General features: G+C 40.6%; 1 protein-coding gene across 2 annotated transcripts in view; it reads right to left on the reverse strand.

Moving 5' to 3' along the window:
- Positions 1-9228: 9228 nt before the first annotated feature.
- HTR7 (5-hydroxytryptamine receptor 7) overlaps positions 9229-23827 on the reverse strand; it is a 91563-nt gene continuing 76964 nt past the window's right edge. Inside the window, exons 2-3 of one of the 2 annotated variants that reach the window (XM_007465475.1) lie at positions 17462-18225; positions 9229-9326 (exon numbers count right to left, since the gene is read on the reverse strand). In XM_007465475.1, coding sequence (XP_007465537.1) covers positions 17463-18225 — 763 coding nt within the window. In that variant the 3' untranslated portion in view covers positions 9229-9326; position 17462. The remainder of the gene's footprint in view (positions 9327-17461; positions 18226-23827) is intronic. The other variant, XM_007465474.1, reaches the window with a different exon arrangement.

Consider the following 23827-nt stretch of genomic DNA (forward strand, 5'->3'; position numbering starts at 1 on the left):
AAAAAAAAAAAAAGAATCCACCTGCCAATGCAGGGGACACAAGTTCAAGCCCTGGTCCAGGAAGATCCCACATGCCACGGAGTAACTGAGCCCGTGAGCCACAACTACTGAGCCTGTGCTCTAAAGCCCGCGAGCCACAACTACTGAGCCTGTGTGCCACAACTGCTGAAGCCCAGAAACCTAGAGCCCATGTTCCGCAACAAGAGAAGCCACCACAATGAGAAGCCAGTGCACAACAAAGAGTAGCCCCCACTAGCCGCAACTAGAGAAAGCCCACGTGCAGCAATGAAGACCTAATGCAGCCAAAAATAAATAAATAAAATACATTAATTTAAAAAAAAGTCTACAAAGAATAAATGCTGGAGAGGGTGTTGAGAAAAGGACACTCTCCTACACTGCTGGTGGAAATGTAAATTGATATAACCACTATGGAAAACAGTATGGTGATTCCTTAGGAAAGTAAAAATATAGCTACCAAACTAAAAATAGAGCTAATATACGATCCACCAATCCCACTCCTAAGCACATAACTGGAAAAGACAAAAACTCTAATTTGAAAAGATACATCCACCCCAACGTTCACAGCAGCACTATTCAAAATAGCCAAGACATGGAAGCAACCTAAGTGCACCAACAGATGAATGCATAAAGATGTGATAAACACCCACACACACTAGAATATTACTCAGCCATAAAAAGGAATGAGATAATGCCATTTGCAGAGATTGGTTCAAGATGGCAGAGTAGAAGGACGTGCTCTCTCTCCCTCTTGCGAGAGCACTGGAATCACAGCTAACTGCTGAACAATCATTGACAGGAAGACACTGGAACTCACCAAAAAAGATATCCCACACCCAAAGACAAAGGAGAATCCACAATGAGATGGTAGCAGGGGCGCAATCACAATAAAATCAAATCCCATAACTGCTGGGTGGGTGACTCACACTGGAGAACACTTATACCACAGAAGTCTACCCACTAGAGTGAAGGTTCTGAGCCCCACGTCAGGCTTCCCAACCTGGGGGTCCGGCAATGGGAGGAGGAATTCCTAGAGAATCAGACTTTGAAGGCTAGCGGGATTTGATTGCAGGACTTCGACAGGACTGGGGGAAACAGAGACTCCACTCCTCGAGGGCACACACAAAGCAGTGTGCGCATCGGGACACAGGGGAAGGAGCAGTGACCCCAGGGGAGACTGAACCAGACCTACCTGCTAGTGTTGGAGGGTCTCCTGCAGAGGCAGGGGGTGGCTATGTCTCATCGTGAGGACAAGGACAGTGGCAGGAGAAGTTCTGGGAGGTACTCCTTGGTGTGAGCCCTCCCAGAGTCTGCCATTAGCCCCAACAAAGAGCCCGAGTAGGCTCCAGTGTTGGGTCGCCTCAGGCCAAAGAACCACAAGGGAGGGAACCCAGCCCAACTCATCATCAGGCAAGAGGATTAAAGTTTTACTGAGCTCTGGCTACCAGAGCAACAGGCAGCTCTACCCACCACCAGTCCCTCCCATCAGGAAACCTGCACAAGGCTCTTAGATAGCCTAATCCACCAGAGGGCAGACAGCAGAAGCAAGAAGAACTACAATCCTGCAGCCTGTGGAACAACAGCCACATTCACAGAAACATAGACAAGATGAAAAGGCAATGGGCTATGTACCAGATGGAGGAACAAGATAAAACCCCAGAAAAACAACTAAATGAAGTAGAGATAGGCAACCTTCCAGAAAAAGAATTCAGAATAATGATAGTGAAGATGATCCAGGGCCTCGGAAAAAGAATGGAGGCAAAGATCGGGAAGATGCAAGAAATGTTTAACAAAGACCTAGAAGAATTAAAGAACAAACAAACAGAGATGAACAATACAATAACTGAAATGAAAATTACACTAGAGGGAATCAATAGCAGAATAACTGAGGCAGAAGAACGGATAAGTGACTTGAATGACAGAATGGTGGAATTCACTGCTGCAGAACAGAATAAAGAAAAACGAATGAAAAGAAATGAAGACAGCCTAAGAGACCTCTGGGACAACAGTAAATGCAACAAAATTCGCATTATAGGGGTCCCAGAAGAAGAAGAGAGAGAGAAAGGACCAGAGAAAATATTTGAAGACATTATAGTCGAAAACTTCCCTAACATGGGAAAGGGAATAGCCACCCAATCCAGGAAGTGCAGAGAGTCTCAGGAAGGATAAACACAAGGAGAGACACGCAGTAATCAAATTGGTGAAAATTAAAGACCAAGAAAAATTACTGAAAGCAGCAAGGAAAAAACGACAAATAACATACAAGGGAACTCCCATAAGGTTAACAGCTGATTTCTCAGCAAAAACTCTACAAGCCAGAAGGGAGTGGCATGAACATATTTAAAGTGATGAAAGGGAAGAACCTACAACCAAGATTACTTTAACCGGCAAGGATCTCATTAAGATTCGATGGAGAAATCAAAAGCTTTACAGACAAGCAAAAGCTAAGACAATTCAGCACCACCAAACCAGCTCTACAACAAATGATAAAGGAACTTCTCTAAGTGGGAAGCACAAGAAAAGAAAAGGACCTACAAAAACAAAGCCAAAACAATTAAGAAAATGGTCAGAGGAACATACATATCGATAATTAACTTAAACGTGAATGGATTAAATGCTCCAACCAAAAGACACAGGTTCGCTGAATGGATACAAAAACAAGACCCATCTATATGCTGTCTACAAGAGACCCACTTCAGACCTAGGGACACATACAGACTGAAAGTGAGGGGATGGAAAAATATATTCCATGCAAATGAAAATCAAAAGAAAGCTGGAGTAGCAATACTCATTTCAGATAAAATAGACTTTAAAATAAAGAATGTTACAAGAGACAAGGAAGGACACTACACAATGATCAAGGGATCGATCCAAGAAGAAGATGTAACCATTATAAATATATATGCACCCAATATAGGACCACCTCAATACATAAGGCAACTGCTAACAGCTATAAAAGAGGAAATCAACAGTAACACAATAATAGTGAGGGACCTTAACACCTCACCTACACCAATGGACAGATTATCCAAAAAGAAAATTAATAAGAAAACAAAAGCTTTAAATGACACAATAGATCAGATAGATTTAATGGATATTTATAGGACATTCCATCCAAAAACAGCAGATTACACTTTCTTCTCAAGTGTGCACGGAACATTCTCCAGGATAGATCACATCTTGGGTCACAAATCAAGCCTCAGTAAATTTAAGAAAATCGAAATCATATCAAGCATCTTTTCTGACCACAATGCTATGAGATTAGAAATCACAGGGGAAAAAATGTAAAACACACAAACACACGGAGGCTAAGCAATACGTTACTAAATAACCAAGAGATCAATGAAGAAACCAAAGGGAAATCAAAAGATACCTAGAGACAAATGACAATGAAAACATGATGATCCAAAACCTATGGGATGCAGCAAAAGCAGATCTAAGAGGGAAGTTTATTAAAAGCCTACCTCAAGAAACAAGAAAAATCTCAAATAAACAATCTAACCTTACACCAAAAGGAACTAGAGAAAGAAGAACAAACAAAACCCAAAGCTAGCAGAAGGAAAGAAATCACAAATATCAGAGCGGAAATAAATGAAATAGAAACAAAGAAAACAATAGCAAAGATCAATAAAACTAAAAGCTGGTTCTTTGAGAAGAAAAACAAAATTGATAAACCATTTACAAGACATCAAGAAAAAGAGGGAGAGGACTCAAATCAATAAAATTAGAAATGAAAAAGGAGAAGTTATGACAGACACCACAGAAATATAAAGCATCCTAAGAGATTACTACAAGCAACTCTATGCCAATAAAATGGACAATCTGGAAGAAATGGACAAATTCTTAGAAAACACAACCTTCTGACACTGAACCAGGAAGAAATAGAAAATATAAACAGACCAATCACAAGCACTGAAATTGAAACTGTGATTAAAAATCTTCAAACAAACAAAAGTCGAGGACCAGATGGTTTCATAGGTGAATTCTATAAATCATTTAGAGAAGAGCTAGCTCCCATTCTTCTCAAACTCTTCAAAAAACTGCAGAGGAAGGAACACTCCCAAACTCATTCTATGAGGCCACCATCACCCTGATACCAAAATCAGACAAAGATACTACAAAAAAAGAAAATTACAGACCAATATCACTGATGAATATAGATGCAAAAATGCTCAACAAAATACTAGCAAACAGAATCCAACAACACATTAAAAGCATCATATACCATGATCAAGTGGGATTTCTCCCAGGGATGCAAGGATTCTTCAATATACGCAAATCAATGTGACACACCATATTAACAAATTGAAGAAGAAAAACCATATGATCATCTCAACAGATGCAGAAAAAGCTTTTGACAAAATTCAACACCCATTTATGATAAAAACTCTCCAGAATGTGGGCATAGAGGGAACCTACCTCAACACAATAAAGGCCATATACGACAAACCAACAGCAAACATCATTCTCAATGGTGAAAAACGGAAAGCATTTCCTCAAAGATCAGGAACAAGACAAGGATGTCCACTCTCACCCCTATTATTCAACATAGTTTTGGAAGTCCTAGCCCCAGCAATCAGAGAAGAAAAAGAAATAAAAGGAACACAAATTGGAAAAGAAGAAGTAAAACTGTCACTGTTTGCAGATGACATGATACTATACATAGAGAATCCTAAAGATGCCACCAGAAAACTACTAGAGCTAATCAATGAATTTGGTAAAGTTGCAGGATACAAAATTAACGCACAGAAATCCCTTGTATTCCTATACACTAATGATGAAAAATCTGAAAGAGAGGAAACACTCCCATTTACCATTGCAACAAAAATAATAAAATACCTAGGAATAAACCTACCTAGGGAGACAAAAGACCTATATACAGAAAACTATAAGACACTGATGAAAGAAATTAAAGATGCTACAAACAGATGGAGAGATATACCATGTTCTTGGATTGGAAGAATCAATATTGTGAAAATGACTATACTACCCAAAGCAATCTACAGATTCAATGCAATCCCTATCAAACTACCAGTGGCATTTTTCAGTGAAGTAGAACAAAAAATTTCACAATTTGTATGGAAACACAAAAGACCCCGAATAGCCAAAGCAATCTTGAGAAAGAAAAATGGAGCTGGAGGAATCAGGCTCCCAGACTTCAGACTATACTACAAAGCTACAGTCATCAAAACAATACGGTACTGGCACAAAAACAGAAATATAGAACAATGGAACAGGACAGAAAGCCCAGAGTTAAACCCACGCACCTATGGTCCACTAATTTATGACAACGGAGGCAAAGATATACAATGGAGAAAAGACAGTCTCTTCAATAAGTGGTGCTGGGAAACCTGGACAGCTACATGTAAAAGAATGAAATTAGAACACTCCCTAACACCATACACACAAAAAAAACCTCAAAATGTATTAGAAACCTAAGTGTAAGGCCACACACTATAAAATTCTTAGAGGAAAACATAGGAAGAACACTCTTTGACATAAATCACAGCAAGATCTTTTTGATCCACCTCCTAGAGTAATGGACATAAAAACAAAAATAAACAAATGGGACCTAATGAAACTTAAAAGCTTTTGCAAAGCAAAGGAAACTACAAACAAGACAAAAAGACCACCCCCAGAATGGGAGAAAATATTTGCAAACAAATCAGTGGACAAAGGATTAATCTCCAAAATATATAAACAGCTCATACATCTCAATATATAAAAAAACGAATAACCTAATCCAAAAATGGGTGGAAGACCTAAATAGACATTTCTCCAAAGAAGACATACAGATGGCCAAGAAGTACATGAAAAGCTGCTCAACATCACTAATTATTAGAGAAATGCAAATCAAAAGTACAATGAGGTATCACCTCACATGAGTTAGAATGGGCATCATCAGAAAATCTACAAACAACAAATGCTGGAGAGAGTGTGGAGAAAAGGGAACCCTCTTGCACTCTTGGTGGGAATGTAAATTGATACAGCCACTATGGAGAACAGTATGGAGGTTCCTTAAGAAACTAAAAATAGAGTTACCATATGACCCAGCAATCCCACTACTGGGCATATACCCAGAGAAAACCATAATTCAAAAAGACACATGCATCCCAGTATTCACTGCAGCACTATTGACAATAGCCAGGTCATGGAAGCAACCTAAATGCCCATTGACTGGTGAATGGATAAAGAAGATGTGGTACGTATATACAGTGGAATATTACTCAGACATAAAAAGGAATGAAATTGGGTCATTTTTAGAGACGTGGATGAATCTAGACCGTCATACAGAGTGAAGTCAGTCAGAAAGAGAAAAACAAATATCGTATATTAACACATATATGTGGAACCTAGAAAAATGGTATAGATGAACCGGTTTGCAGGGCACTAATTGAGACACAGGTGTAGAGAGCAAACATATGGACCCCAAGGGGGGAAAGCGGTGGGGGGTAGGGCTGATGGTGTGATGAACTGGGAGATTGGGATTGACATACATACACTAATATATATAAAATGGATAACTAATAAGAACCTGCTGTATAAAAAAAAAATGAAATATAATTCAAAAATTCAAAAAAAAAACAAAAAAGAAAAACAGAAAAAAATAAAACAACTTACAGGCATCTCAATCACATAACACCATGGTAAATGCTTTAAGAATTTATGAAACAATTTCCAGAAAACCTAGCCTCTATGAGTGCCTCTTGTTTAATATTTACAGAATCAAACTAAGGCAACAGTCACTATGTTATCTCTTACAAGTACATTACTGCTCAGTAATCCTTTCCCAACATTCAGTCTTACCAAAAGATGATAGCTGATATCCTAGAATGAGAAGAGAGCTTAGAATAGTCATTCTTGCTGAACAGTCCAAAAATATATGTAAAATGTTTATCTCAGTGATCTTCCCAATTCTTAGTTAAAACAAAAGCTGTACCTTTGGCACAAATTATATCATAGGTGAAATAGTATAAATTGTTTGACATCTTTTCTCATTCTCTCTCAATTTCTACCTTTTCCTTTCCTTTGGCTGCCATACATGGAAAGCACAGTGTCCAATGTCCAGCCTCTGTAGCCAGAATGAAGCAGAGAGTTCAAGGATCAGGCGTTCAAGTCAGGCAGGATAAAGAGCCAATATGAAAATCTAAGGTCCTAATAAAAAAAATTAAACACATATGAAAACCTGCATCAACCCAATTAACCATAATGTCCTGTCTTAAACTACAGGAAAGAAACATGTCATTCCCTACAAACCACTACAGCACTTACTATACTATACGGTGACAAGCTGAGAAATGTCTGCCTTCTGATGGCAAATTCCTCAAAAGGAAGGACTTACTTTACCCATTCTGGTTCCCTCGATGTCCACAGTGTGGAATGTAGCAGGAACCCAATAAATGCTCATTAATCAAATCAAGGAGTCACTATTTTTTTTAAAAAAGTTACAAAATGGATGCAATTAATTACAGAACTGTCTTAACTACCTGTTAGGATTGTAGCAGATATATAAAGTTTGCCCTTCTGTTATTCCATGTAGAGCGACATTTATAACATCAGACCTTCAATTAAAAGTCATTTAAGTTGCTTTATTACAGCTACAAATAAACTTTATTTGATGTAATGTAATAAAACATTTTCAAATTTAACAACATTTATCTGACCAGAAATAATCATTTAAATTATGAATATAATTATTTACAGTTACTTTAGCAAATCTGCAGTTCAGGAATTTGTACAAGCTTTGTTGGAAAGGACAGTGCCCACCTCCCCTTTCAGAAAGGCAGACCCTTCCCCGTGTGTTGTAAGAAGCAATGTCAGTGAAAGTTGGAAGAAATCCACCATCCACGTTGGAATTCCACATTATCCTGTGAGAGAACAGCTATATATATTATAGGAAAATAATATTCTCTTTCAGTTCTCTTTTGTCAAATGAAGGTTGGTATTCATTTTGTCCCCTTAGAGGTACTCTTCTCTGATCTACTGTCTTTCTGTCTCCCTAGCTCATACATATTACACAGAACCATTTAAAAAATATATACTGTCTACAAAGGGATCTTTTCTGTTTCCTGACCTGCCCTGAATGTCTACCACTTTGAGGAGAGGGAGAGGAGAATAACAAAATTGCCCAGGCGCACATTTGATTTAAGATATAGAGAACACAAAAACCAATCCTCCAGAAGGAACAGAATGGTATCCTGGAGGGTTCCTAACACCGGCCCAGGTGACCTCCGATGCACACAGTTTAATAAAACGCTGCTCAGTGAGAATTAACATGTGGATGTTCCATCTCCAGAAGCGTCACAGTCTTCCATGGAAACCCCATTATTCCCATACTTCCTCCCCCGATCCTCACAGTTAGGGACCAGTCTGTGGGCCCACTGTGCCCAGGTGTAAACAACAGTCACAAGTCCTGTGCCAACAATCATGTTACTATATGGTGTGGTGAGGTAGCTCCCGCTCTTCATCCAGGGAAAACTCCTCACAGGAGGAATTGCCCTCACCTCTCAGGATCCCCCAGAAGAGCAAGTGCGAGAAAAAGCTTTATCCAGGTTTCACTATTCTCTCCATCCTGAGATGTTCCTGAGTTAACACCATAACGAGAGAAGCGAGTTAACAAAGAAAGTACACTGGTGGGGACGTCACAGGGACCCTGCAAAAAAAGCCAAACTGTTTGACAGAAGCTGAACAGACACTGCTCTGGGAGATCATTTGTAGTAGCTGATGACAGGGTTCTGTTTTCTAACGTGGACATGCAACGTATTCATCACTATGCTTACTGCAGTTTGCTGGGGAAAACACCCTTCTGTCCCACAACAAAATACATCTGTCTCAAAAACAAAAACAAACAAACAAAAAAATACATCTGTCTCATAAATGATTCCTGAATATTCACCACAAGGCCTAGACTCAGAAGCATGGGAAGCGTGCATGGGAACTTTCTTCACTTGCACGGACTTGGACAGAAGCAAAGCACCAGAAACTGTTTCCTTTCTGGAACTCAGTTCTGTGCGCTTGCTTACTGCTGAGCTGATTGGGCTGTTTTCATCTGCACACAATAGCAGTTATCCACAGGAAAAAAAGGAGAGGTCACCATCCCCCTCATAATATACTTTGAACAGCAGGTATACTTTGCTGGTCACATTTTAGCCATCCCAAGAAAGGACAGAAGCCTCATTCCATTCCGAAGTCTCAGCAAATGATTTCGTTCTGTTTCCACCTCTGTCTTGCCTTGTTTATTTCATCTCCATTATTCTGCTTTTGATCATGAATCATGACTTTTTTTTCTACAGTAGTCAGAGTTTTGTCTATAAAGAGAAAGAGAGAGAGAGAGAGAGAGAGAGAAAGGAGGCAAGAAAATGATTTAGCAGAACTGTAAATGTGAGTTTTCATTTTGTGGTGGGTGGATTTAATTTTTACTGCATTCAGTAATTTGAATTATTTGTGGTTTCTAAGGGGTTATGAGCATCTAAGGGGAAAGAAAAAGTGCCATGGCTCTTTTCATACATTTCATAGCTTCTACAAGTTGCCAGGGTCTTAATATATTTGCAAATCAGCTCCAGATAACCCTTTAGAAATTCACTTTTATAATATAGCTTTAGCCCAAAATGGCTCTACTCTCAATAATCCTTGCAAAATACTACTGCACTTGCCATACTTGAAAATAATAATGTTGACTACAGTGCAAGTGTTCTCCCCGTCAAACCTAGGAGGGTGCACTGTAGTAAACCCTGTGTGCAGAGACCGGGAAACCCCACCTCCCTGACTTCCTTCCTCCTAGTTTCACAGAAGTGCCATGAGTCATGGAGAAGTTTTGGCCAACAGCTAAGGAAGTCTCTTTCTCCTTAGCGCAGAGCCACAGTCCCTCTAGATACACACTCTCCTACCTCTGTACCATCACAGGACTCAACTTACCGAACTATATCCATGTGCATGAGAGCCAGGTCTTAGAGGGTCCAGGGCCTCTGCCTTCCCATCCCATTGAAAGTGCCCCTCTCACTTGGCTGTCAAGACTTGTCGGATGGGTTTCCCTGGCGACAGGATCAGTTTCTCCATAAGACACCATCTCTCGCTTTGTGCCTTACCCCACCTGATGGTGCCTGAGGAGAAGCACCGCGCTTCAGCTCGGACCCATGGCTCCAGGCTGCCGGGTATGTAGTCGCAGGCACTGGAAAAAGGCTGTGTCCCCAGTGGGGCTCCACACTTATTCTTAGCCTGGGGCCTCTGCCTGTTCTACCATAGAGGAGACTGCACTTCCTCTGTAGCTCACAACGGCTCATGAACTTTACTGAATCTCTCCCAGCTCCAGCACCATCTCTGAAGTCTCCCTTCCCTCACCACCCACCTGTTAGTCAACTTCCAAATGTCCAGACATCCTTGGCCTTTTCCCTAGTCTCAATGCCACCCTCCTCGTGCAGGCCCTCCTGACAGGAGGCCTCACTTTTACATTGGTCTCCTACCCATTTCCTTTCTCCTGCTGTGAACCCCTATTTACACTGCATACCTTGTCTCACTCCAGCTCAGAAACCTTCCTCTCTCCCCACACCCACTTTGCCTACCTGCCCTCCAAGCTGACCCCAATTCACCCAGTTTCCAGGTCCTGGCACCATCTCTGAAGTCTCCCTTCCCTCACCACCCACCTGTTAGTCAACTTCCAAATGTCCAGACATCCTTGGCCTTTTCCCTAGTCTCAATGCCACCCTCCTCGTGCAGGCCCTCCTGACAGGAGGCCTCACTTTTACATTGGTCTCCTACCCATTTCCTTTCTCCTGCTGTGAACCCCTATTTACACTGCATACCTTGTCTCACTCCAGCTCAGAAACCTTCCTCTCTCCCCACACCCACTTTGCCTACCTGCCCTCCAAGCTGACCCCAATTCACCCAGTTTCCAGGCCCTGCTGAAGACATACCCCAGGTTCTTTATGTACCTCCATCCATTTCTGTGTCCCTCCGTCCATACTGTCCCCTCTGCTTTGAGTAGCCCCAAACCCACCTCCACCCCTGCCATCCCTTAATCCTACTCTTTATTTAAGACCCACCCCAAATATCACCTCCTTCATGATTTCCACCATGGATATTTTCTTTCTAAGACAACCCCCCGAGGCTTATTTTTCTCGTAGGTATGTTTGTATTGCTTCATTTTATTTTGTGCTATGTGTATTTACTGTCTACTAAGAAAACAAACAAACAAAAATATTAGAAAAAGCAAGAGAGGTCAACTGCCTACATTTCCTACTTTAAAGAGACACTGTGAAGTTAAAATGTAGGCAACTACAAAGCATGAAGCGAACAAGCTATTATTAGTACTAATTGATGATTTAATAAAAATAAAGAGCTGAATTCCAGCTAGTTAATGATGAGGAAAATACCGCTCTGGGGAAAGAAAATCCACGAAACAGCCAAATTTTTGTTTGTTTCTGTCTTTAAGACAACATCCCACCACAGATATCCAGGTGCTTGATGCTTCCTCCTAATTTCCACTGGGACCCGTTTCATCTTTTTTTTTTTTAATCACTGGTTTCTGTAAAGAAAAGGTAGAATCACCCTGAACTCCAAAGCTTCAGTACAAACCAGGGAGCAGCATATTGACAGAATTCATGGCAGGAACTCAAGGTTATTCCACTAGAACTGCAATTGACAGGGATTATAAGAGGCTCATTGATGAGAAGAAGGGAGAAGGGAAGGCAGAGCTCTTCAAAACAATTCCATGAAATTCTTTTATATGGAAGTATTTTAGAAACTGCTATTCAATATTGTTCACAGTAATGGTGTCAAAGAACAAAAGTCATCTAAATGTGACACTTAAAAGCCATTTATGGTGATTCAAAGCAAATCCATAAATAAAGCCATCAAATTAAAAAAAAAAGAATCCCTGCTTCTATCCCATTATCACATTTGGTTTTATATTACCAGTATTTGAATACTTGTGAAAAGGTGACAAAGACTGTAATTTAGACTAGTGAATTACAATTACCAGTGAAGTATTTATAGCCTTTTCCCTCTATTCACTCCCTACCCAAGGAAGACTCCTGAGTGCCTGCCAGACTCCTGAGCCTCTCATTATGTTGATGGAGAAAATGGGGAAATATTTGGAAGTAACAATACACAATCCAGTAGATTGTTTTTACAGGAAAGGAAGAAAACTATTATATAGGGGAAAAAATAGAGCCAAGAAGGTGGAATTAGGGACAAAAGTAAAAGAGACTAGAACCCAAGCAGCCAGAGGGGAAGAAAAGAGCTAGAGAGATTGGAGGGAGCAGCCCAGAGTCTCTAGGTTGGCCAAGGAGTGTGAGCGCTAGAGAGATAGGGTTGGGGGACAAAGGGTTCTAAGGTTTGCTGTGAGCTATGGACGGGATGCTGCATTATTCTTCCAGAGACTCCAGTAGAGTTAGGATTGCTTGGGGTTATCCAACTGGTGTTTACCTGAATGCAGCTGTGCAGAGCATGGACCATGGTGGGAGTTCTGGTTACTAGTCTTTTACCAGCCACCACCACATCTACAGCCACCCAGCCCACTGGACTGTGAGCTTCCAGAAGCAAGGACTGTCACTTATTCATCCTTATATCCCAGACATTCCTGGCGCCATGCCTTGTACACAACAAGCCCTCAAATGTTTCCGGAGAAAACAAGCCAATGAAGAGATGCCTTACTTCCAGCCTCTAGCTTCTAATTCATTCCACACGATGCCACTAAATCAGTCTCCATGGCTTTGGTGATTCCATTTTCCTACTTGCAGAGATTCAGTTAATGGCTTCCTTCTGCCCACACTAGGGTTTCTCAACCTTAGCATTATGGACATTTGGGGCTGGGTGATTCTTTGCTCTGGGGGCTGCCTGTGTAAGCCAGGATGTTTAGCAACAACCTCAGCCTCTACCCACCAGATGCCAGGAGGTCTTCCCTCCCCCAGTTGTGACAACCAAAATGTCTCCAGACATTGTCAAATGTCCCCTGGGGGCAAAATCACCCCAGGTTGAGAACCACTTATCTACACTAAAAATCCCAAATTTCTGGGGCTGGAATGGAAGATCCTTCGTAATTTAATTTATTCGACCTTTCCATTATGATCTCTAAATCTCCCCTACAACAATGCTTAGCTTTGGGCAGCCTGTCCTTTGCGTAAGGTCCCACGCTGATGCCTCTATAGAAAATGTCTCCTTCATGTGGAATGCCATCTCTAGTCTCCTTTAGTTATAAATGCTTTAACTTTCATAGATATACTCGAGCCCATATCCTTCCGGAAGTCTTCTCTGATCAGAGTTAGGGAAATCACTGAGTTACTTTCCTCTCTTTTGAATCCTATAGCTTTTCCTGTCTCCACTTTTCCTGTGTTCTCAACACAAAAAGAGTGAATGAGCATGTGCATGTTTATGTACAGTCTGTGCAATAGAAATACATGCACTAAGGCAGGAAAGACATCATGTGTTTTCTGTATCCTCCTCAATGCCTGACACAGTTATAAACAAGAATTTAAAAAGGAGTCCTCCCACACTGGAACTGAAAAGAAAGCAGCCTGGTATAGAATTTTTTAAACAGCAGCTATTCCAACTCTCTAATTAGAAACTTCCTAGAGTTAATAAATATTTAGGCCATTCATCCCAAATGATTTTAACATTCCATAATTATAAATAAGATCAATAATTATAAATTCAAACAGAGAGATGTAATGAGGACACAGTCATTTTCTGAGGCCAGGGGAGAGCAAACTATGACTCGTGGGCCAAACCCAGCTGGCTACTTGTTTTTGTAAATAAAGTTTTATTGGTACACCACCATACTCACTCGGTTACTTGTGTCTGGGACTGCTTGCTCACTACAAAGCCAGAAATAAGTAGTTTCAGTGGAGACCATATGGCTAGCAAAGCCTAAAATATTTACCATCTGGCCCTTCACAGTAAAAGTTTGCTGACCCCTGTCTCAGATTAACAGGAAAATAATACCCAAGACTCTGCATTAGCTAAAGACACAGAGGCAAATATCCTTGGATGTTATGTTGGCTGATTTACTTTTATAAAAGTCATAGTATTGTGGAAGTTAAAAGTACATTTAAACACAGATGTCCTGTGCTCAAATTCAGCTCCACATGGATGACTGAAAAAATTATTTGACTTCCCCAACAGAATGGAGATGAAGGAACCCACCACTCATAAAGTCATAAGGATTAAGTGACATAATTCACATGGAGTGCTCAGCATAATAGATGAGAGTGAATCATCAATATATGTGGGTGACTATTATTTCAAACTGGAAAGCCTATTTGTGTGACATTTGAAAATTAGCATTTTGTAAACTATCTGAATTATGTGTGAATTATTAGCTAAAATAATCAATAAAATTAATTCTCAAGTTCTTTGACTGTATAGGAGGAAAACTAACAGAGTGGTGTTTCCTAGTTCAGGATTTCAATGGTTCTTTCCTAGTTTCTATACTGGCTACTTAACTGGACCCCCGGCCACCAGTCTTTCTATTTTATGTGCCCTTCCCACTGCTGCCACGAAGACTCTCTTCAAATGCATCTTTCAGCATGTTACTCCTGGGAACTGAAACCAACATGCTTTTCAGCTCCTGTGCTAAACAACTCTGGGGCCAAGCAAAATCACCCAGTACTTGTCCCAGGAAACAGTTGCTTCCAAAAGATAAGACCGCGCACCAACTAAACAAGCTTACTCATCAATAGTAAGACTATTAGACTTACTGATAGTTTGCTCATTAATACTGGCATCGAGGTGCCTGGATGGGAGGGGAGTTTGGGGGGAGAATGGATACATGTATATGTATGGCTGAGTCCCTTTGCTGTGCACCCAAAACTATCACAGCATTGTTAATCGGCTACACTCCAATATAAAATTAAAAGTTAAAAAAAAAAAAAGGCCCTCACTTAGTTATACCCACCAATCCAAAGCTATCATGTCATAATCCCTGCCCAGTCCTTACTAGTTCCCTACCTTAACATGACCCAGCCCAAGCTCTAAAACTCTATCAATATCCTTTGCTTATTCCCTCCATCTGAGAAGCTACCAAGTCTCTGTCAAGGAAGTGTCCTCCTAAGCTACAGTAAGTCTAATAAACTTAACTTATTTCTATTAACAAGTTTTTTCTAAATGTCTTCTTAGAGAGGTGATGGCTAAAATCCCCAGCTCAAAACATTCAATAGCTCTTCACTCCTATAGACTCAAGTCATTTGAAAAGTAGTGTTGCATAATAGCTAAGAGCACATGCATTGGAGTGATTCATACCACACCTACCACTTAGGGGCTATGTGATCTGAGGTAAGTTACTTTAAGTCCCTGAGCCTCAGTTATCCTTCTGAAAATTGGGGATGCCAGAAGCACCTACTTTACAGGCAGAATGATGTACACCATGATAGCAGGTAGTAGGTGTTCAGTAATTGTTAGAAATTATTACTTTTATTATCTAGTACAGTGTCAGGCACTGTACTAGATTCTGCAAACAGAAATTTGACTAAGACATAGCTCCTTCCCTGAAGGAATTTAGAATCTGGTCCTGGTGAACAAACACTAGTGGTCAATTCAGTAAGAATCTTATAGGCCTGGAAAGATCCCTGGGGATACAGGCTGCTCATTGCATATATTCTGAAACCTAAGATTGTATTCTTTCTTAAAAAAAAAAAAAAAACTCTAATTTTTTACTGCGAACAATTTCATATGTACCAAAGAGTGTATATCATAGAAGTAAAAATAAATACCTGTGAAGCTATTTCACAGCTCAAGAATTAGCATATCTGTAGTCTTACAACTTTGAGTTCCTAGGACAGGAAATGATGATCTCTGGTTTCCCTTATCCATATTGAGGAGCTGTTTCTGCCTCCTTCATCCTGGTGATGAGTTAGAGAACAAGCTGAGTTCCTTGAGGTTTTCAGAGTCATTTGGGGTGTATCCTAGGTTGGGAGCCCCTACAGTCTACTGTAATCCATGAGGACACTTCGGGACCTTGTTCCCCTGAGACAGCTGAGAGCACAGAGGTCTCCCTGGCCATCTGGATCGCAAATAAAGGCAGGCTAGTATATGGAGAGTATATAGAGGCAAGACTCACGTGATGTGGGATCTAGACCCAGTGGTAATGCTAATCACTGTGGGATATCTCACTTGCCAGGACTCAGTTACCTCTTCTGTCAAATGAAGGGATTGGGCAAGATGACTGAGGAGGTCCCTCTAAGCTACCACCGTCCACGGTTCTCTGGTCTATTCCAGGGAACCATGTTCAGTGAAGGGGGATAACCCTTCTCTCACATCCATCACTGATCTGCTCGCTCTCTCTCACCAGCACCTTCTATTTCCTCAATCCAGTTTCTTCCCCTCAGCTTTCAAACATGAAGATGTCTCCTCTACCTCAAATTTAAGTGAAGACCTGCCAACTTTGCTATATTGTCTCCTTCCTTCTTTACAGTGCCAAATTCAGTCATATGTGTGTTACATGTAAAACCCATTTCCTTATCACCACTGGCCCTTTGTGGTCCTTTTCTGGATCCCAATGCCCACTGTAATTGCTTCTTGGAAAGCTACTAGTGCTTCCCAGACAAACTCAGCGACTCTCTATCAATTCCCAACTCCTAAAGATGGGCAGTACTTTCTAAAAGCTCTGTAGTTTTCAAGACTTTGCTCCATCCTGGCATCTCCCCACACGAACCACTCCATACTGCCCCAGACTACTCGGGCCCTTCTCCCACCCTCCTCGTGCAGGCCCTCCTGACAGGAGACCTCTCTTTTACGTTGGTCTCCTACCCATTTCCCTTCCCCTATTGTGAACCCCTATTTATACCGCGTACCTTGTCTCACTCCAGCTCAGAAACCTTCAGCTCTCCCCACACCCACTTTGCCTACCTGCCCTCCAAGCTGACCCCAACCTACCCAGCTTCTAGGTCCTGCTAAAGACACGCCCCAGCTTCTTTATGCACCTCCATCCATTTCTGTGTCCCTCTGTCCATACTGTCCCCTCTGCTTTGAGTAGCCCCAAACCCACCTCCACCCCTGCCATCCCTTAATCCTACTCTCTATTCAAGACCCACCCCAAATCTCATCTCCTTCATGATTTCCACCAGTGAAGGACGAGGTCATCAAAACAGTTTTACTGGATCTAAGAGTAATAGCAACTGAAATGATAATGACAAGAATCAGAGCTATAAGGACCTAACGTGGCCGTTATTTATGGAGAAAGGATGAAAAACATCACCTTCCTTGTCAGCACTGACATCAATTGCAATTCATCAGTGAATCAGTCTCTTCTTCCAATCCAACTAAAAACCTATCCTTGGCTTTTGGAATTCTATTGGGTGGAAGACCGGAGTCTACAGTATTCTAAATTCAAATCTGATATGCTTAGTAGAAAATAAGCTTGCTACTGATTCTGGAAGCTTTCTACGATGTGCTTCAAAAAGGAGTCCCATAGAAGGATTGAGGGGATAGAAGGAAAACAGTGATAAATGACCTTACAGCACAAGCTCAGGTCTCTCAGGCCTCTCGGCAAGCTTCAGGGCCTCGTGCATGCCTGCAGCCGAGAGCTTCCGGTTAATATTCCGGTACTGGCACTGGAGCAGGCTGCGGTAGGTGGTCCTCAGGTCCCGGTTGAAGAAGGCATATATAAAGGGGTTAATGAGAGAGTTTGCATAGCCCAGCCACAGAAATGTCCTCTCCACCCACAGCGGGATGCAACTGCACGCGGTGCCACAGATGAAGGGTCTGGCCGTCGAGAGGAGGAAAAATGGCAGCCAGCACACAGTGAAGGCCCCGACGATGATCCCCAAGGTGGTGGCTGCTTTCTGTTCCCTCTTAAAGATGGAGATGTTTTTCCGTTCATGCTTGAGGAGTCTCGAAAGGTTTGCACACTCCTCCACCTCCTTCTGGAGCTTCACCATGCCGTTCAGGGAGACGACGCTGTCGGGCTCCTCGGGACGCGGGAAGCCGGCGAACTTGTGTTTGGCGGCGCTCTTCCTGGCGGCCTTGTAAATCTGGTAGTACATGAAAAGCATGACGGACATGGGGATATAAAATGCCACTGCGGTGGAGTAGATCGTGTAGCCAAAATCCTGGCTGATCAAGCACACCTTGTCATCATTTACGTTCTGAGCCCAGCCGAAGAGTGGTGGTAAAGTGATGGAGGCGGACAGAAGCCAGACAGAGAGGATCATCTTGGCCATGCACTTCCCATTCTGTCTCACAGGGTACGTCAGCGGCCTCGTGATCCCAAGGTACCTGGGAGAGAAATGGAAAGAGAACACGTGACTGCCGTGATCACAGCAGATCGACTGGGGAGTACCACCAGCCAGGGACTAGGCTGTGTACCTAGTAGCTCTCTTCTTCACACAGCCCTTCCAGGTAGGCATCATTATTCCCATTTCATAGAAAGGTAAACTAAGACTCTGAGAGGTTACCTATTTTTTCCAGGTCACACGGTCAGCCAAAGGCACTGCCAGCATGTCCATGCTCTTTTCATACCTTGTAGCTTCTCACAGACTGTGTAGTCAATGAACTATAGATTCAACATATGCCTTCCCCCCCACCATGATCACTGCCACTGAAATCAGCCAGGAACAAAATGTCAAGCCTGATGGGATGCTGTGATGCATCCCCACGAGTTAGCCAAGCTCTAACACACTCGGATATTACACACCCACTGATCTCCTCTGTTGTCTTAATTCAGGCCAGCTCTGAATTCATTTTCAGTTCCCCTTTGCACTGAAATGAAAGCACTTCTTTAAGATCAGAGAGAGCTGTGAGATATTTAGGAAATCCTAGGGTTTTGGAATGGAAAGCAGCAAGTGATCATTCTTTTATCCCCAGAAAATTCTCACGCAACGGTAATGTCCGAGGAACAATCCATAAAATAAAAGCAGCCTGTCTCGTCTCTCCAGTTCTAAGGAGGATCACAAGGAAGGGCATAATTCTGAAAAATATTAGGCAAATTCTGTGCTTAGTTCTATATGGAGAATAGATATTTCTCTGTCTCTGTTATCAAGGATTTATAACGCAAAAGAGACTCAGCAAACAGAGAAAACACAGTCGGCGAGATGTTCTGTCAAATGCTTGGTAGTTTTCCGCTTTCCAAATTTGTTTTCTCCTCTGTATTTAATAGTCTTAGCTTCTATTTGAGGGAGGATTCAAAGAGCACATGAGAAGCTAAGATAGGTAAAAGCTGGCCGTTTTGTTGGCTTTCTACTTCATTTATGTACAGAAAAGATACACTCATGAAACAAAAGTTATTTTCTGAAAGTAGGTCACTTGGTGGTTTGGAATTTTAAAAATCATTATTTTTGTGATAGAAACAGCCTCACATGTTACGTTTGAATTATTTCACAAAAGTTGTAAATCATGCTTTCACAATGAAAATTAGCATCAATGCAACACTTACAAGGCAAAATTGAAATACAGTAAAAAACGAATAAGCCAGATTTGCTTATTCAGTGAGAATATTCATTCCATCCTTCAACAGATATCAATAGAGTTCCTTCTATATGCCAGATGCCGTTTTTTTTTTTTTTTTTTTTTTCCTTGCGTTATGCGGGCCTCTCCCTGTTGTGGCCTCTCCCATTTGCGGAGCACAGGCTCCGGACGCGCAGGCCCAGCGGCCATGGCTCACGGGCCCAGCCGCTCCGCGGCACGTGGGATCCTCCCGAAACGGGGCACGAACCCGCGTCTCCTGCATCGGCAGGCGGACTCTCAAGCACTGCGCCACCAGGGAAGCCCTGCCAGATGCCGTTTTAAATGTTGGGAATATGGCAGTGAACAAAAGAAACAAAGATCGTGAATGCAGGCACAAGGGGAAATCATGCAGGGGGTGAATGGGAGGACTTGAGCCTCCTGGTAACGTTGAAGGGACTTCTGATCCCTCCTCCCAAGGATGCAGGGGTTAGTGATACCAGTTCTTCATTTCACCTCTGCCTTCCCTTGTCCTTGATAAAGCTGACTCACAAGCACTATCTCTAGGTGTTTCAGCTGTAACTAGGATTATGTTTTGGTTCCTGGATAGAATGAAGGATGAGAAAGAGGGAGGTTCTCCTGAGAACTCAAGAATAAGAGCTGAAAAGGAAGGGAAAAGAGAAAAGGAAGTGGGAAGGAGGGAGCAAGGGAAGAAGAGGGGAAAGATAGAGAGAAGGGACCTTATGTGGAATTGCCAAATTATCTGAGTTTTAAGCTATGGGGGAAAAAAAATTTAAGGAAAAGAAAAGAAAAACAAAAAGGTAGATGAGGAAAGCCCTGAAGAAAGGTGTTAGAACTGACTGCACGCTCACAATTAAGCTCATCCCTGCCCTGAGGCTGAATGCAGAGTTTCCACCAAAAAAAAAAAAAAAATCTCCCATTCCTTGCTTTGGTTCAGGAGCTCTCTCCAAGTTTTTTTCTGCTGGAACTCCTTTGCAAACCTCTCTTTTTGGACCTAATCCTTGCTCTCTATCAACTCCTGTGAATGGAGCCTTTGGGCTCCTTCCCAGATTCCCCAGGCAGCCTTTGCCAGGGCTTGGACTTTGATTATTTTCTCCCTTTGCCTGTAGCCACAGGCATAAACTGCTTGTTCCCAAGCCTGGACCTGGCTTCCAGGATATTGTACCAACCCAGGTTGGAGGTCCAATGACAGCGATTAGTTCATATAGTTTCCTAGGTGGCCACCAGATGGCACTGTCAGACCATCTTACATCTACTTACTGGGGGGTTGGGATGGTAGGTAGGTAGAGCAATACTGTAGGTGTTTGTTGGAAGGAGGAATAAGAAGGATTACTCATGACAAGAAAATAAATTATATTGTATTTGGGGGGGTCATACAAAAAAATTAGCAAGTCTGGAACTCACAACCTGGTAAATTCCAATTCTTGAGGAAGTCAGTTCCGTTTTCCCTTCCATCCTTCACGTTTTCATTACTTAAATAGGGACTTATATCTTCAGGCTTACTTAAATCTAGCCTCTCTCCTGCTCACATAAGTAATATCAAATCTACAAAGATTAATCCTGAGAGATTAATTAATTGAGTATCAAAGGACATCTCAGAGTATTAAATAATCTCATAAGAACGACATACTTATTCATCCTAATATATTTAGTCTGACTTACATTACATTTCAGTGATGAGGACTCAGTCCTTCCTGGATATACAAATTATATTCCATAAACTTCCCTATTTTAGGCTCCATTCTCTAACAGCCTCAAGTAATGTCTTACAGTAAGGGAATTATATTTTCTTCTTTCGTCTCCTGGATACCACCTGGGACTTTTAAAGGCTAAAAATCAACCAAAAGATGATCAGAAAAAAATATAAGTGCTCATTAAAGTGTCTGGAAATAAAATAAATAAACAAAAGTCAACAACTTTCTAAAAAAGGATTAACAATCAGAAAATATCATGGAAGAAAATAATTTCATTCACAGCAACAATCAAAAAATTAAAATATCTAGAAAAATCTTTTTAAATGACCAGGGCCTATACGAAGAAAACATAAAATGATACCGAGAGACCTAAGGGAATGCCTGAATCCATGAGAAAAAAAAAATTTTTAATAAGAAAATCTAGTATTATAAAAGTGCCAAGTTTCCCTTAATTAATATAAAAATATATAACTCTAGCTGAAAATCTTAGCATTTCTTTTGTTAGTCCGACCTAATGATTTTTAAGTTCATCAAGTAAATAAGCAAAAATAGACAAAACCTGAAAAAGATGAAAAATGAAGGGATGCTTATAAAAAAAAGTATAAAGCCACAGAAATAAAAATTCAATAATAATTATTCAGAAATAGACAGATCAATAGAACAAAATAGACCCCAGAAGTATATTCAAATATATAAGGGAATTTAATATCAGAAAGTAAGTCATTTTAAATCAGAGTAAAAGATTAGATATTCATGAAGTCTGACAACTGGCTAGCAATTGGGGTAAAAATAAATATGAATTATCTTTCTCCTTATTCAAAAATAAATCCCAGATGGATCAAAGATTATCATGTAAAAAAATCAAACCCTAAGACTACGATGAGGAAATATAGGTATTTCTGCAATCCGGCCAAAGGTCATTGTTAACCATGATACAGGAGCTTGAAACTATCAAATGATGCATCGATAAATTTTTGACAAAACTTTTATTAAATAAATGACATTAGTTTAATTTTAAAAAAATCACTACATACAGAATTAAGTCAAGTGACAAACTTGCAGTCCAAATAACAATAACAATGGTTGTAAGAAAAAGACAACCATCTCAACAAAAATAGTGAAGCAATTAAACAAAAAGAAATAAGAATATCCAATAAGCACTCAGAAATATGTACAACTTCATTAATAATTAAAGATATACAAATTTTAAAATAAGGACAAGTGCTCTATCATTTTGCTGACAGGAGTTTCAACTGAGATAACAGTTTTGGAGGGCAGTTTGGTAATTAATACACATTAACATTTGCCTTTTGGCTCAGTCAAGTTTCTAGGAATTTGTCTTGGGAATATAATTGTACAGGTGCAAAATGATTAACGTGCAAGGAAGGATGTTAACTAAACATATAATAGAGGAGAAAAGAGATGCAATCTAAATATCTATCAGCAGATTAAAGTATAGTGTGTGCGTGTATAGATCATGTAACCATTAAAAATTATGATGTATATATCTATTTACTGATATGAAAACAACCCAACCAAAAGTAGATAGAAAACAATGACTAGCCCTAAAGGACAAGTAACAGAGTATCATATACTCTATTAATCTGTTTATGTAAAACTAGGTGTTTGTATGAGTGTGTGTGTGTGTGTGTGTGTGTGTGTATATATACTGAGATGTCTCGAAAAACATCCACCAAAATATTAATAGCAATTTTATCTGAGTTGTAGAGATGTGATTAGTTTAAAAATTGTTCTCTTTGCTTTTTTATGCATAATTTTTTAACTGTATATAATTTTTAAAAAGCCATTTTAATTCTAAGAACAAAATGAAAGGTTTAAGAGAATTCTTAAGTCCTAAGTCACGTAAGTGATTCTGGCAACACAGATGATCTGGTGCATAAAATCTGTAAGAAGCTGATAATTAAATCTTAGATAGTTTTATTCGATTAGCTTTTCAAAAGTGTTTTATTACATTCACAAGTTCACACAAAGAAAACAGAACTCATTGGCATTTAAAATCCCATAATTACTACATAAAGTAATACTGGTATTCAGGGAAGTGTTTGTCCAAATTACAAATTCATTCTCCCCAATCTTGGATAGTATAAGTCTGACCTTTCGGGGCAGGGCCGGGGGGAAGCAACCTAGATTGATTCTAAATATTCCCTAATATGCATGGTTAACATTTGTCACACTAGCATTTTATGCTCACTGTTAATTAGAAAGTGGTGTGCTTATAAAGCCTTCAGAATTTTACTTTAAAATGCATACAAATGTGAAAGTACAGTAAATCTCAGAGACAAAGGCACCAAAGTATTATATAATTGAAAAATGTATGCAGCTCACATTAGGGGTTCCATTATAGTGGGGGTTTAGAGAAAAAGAGGATTAGAGAGTTAAAATACACATGGAGAGGGATTGGAAAGCAGATTAACTCGCTGCCTGTCTTCTATCCTAACTGTATAGAAATTATAGATAATGGTTCTTTAATTAAATGGCTTCTCCTGAGTTTTGTTGCTATAGAATAATACTTTATAGGGTAAAGGAAACTGGGTAGAATTACTCTGAAATACAGTGTTTTGGGGAATGTTAGACTTAAAAAAGGTTTGCACACTTAGAATCTCTCTTCCATGAGACCTCCTCCCTTACAGTAGGTGAAATTCACTGCAAGCTCCAGCCTACATCAGTGGTTCCCGAAATTATCAGATTATCAGACTCACCAA

This window comes from Lipotes vexillifer, unplaced genomic scaffold (assembly GCF_000442215.2).
Source record: "Lipotes vexillifer unplaced genomic scaffold, Lipotes_vexillifer_v1.1 scaffold877, whole genome shotgun sequence".
Lineage (NCBI taxonomy): Eukaryota > Metazoa > Chordata > Mammalia > Artiodactyla > Lipotidae > Lipotes > Lipotes vexillifer.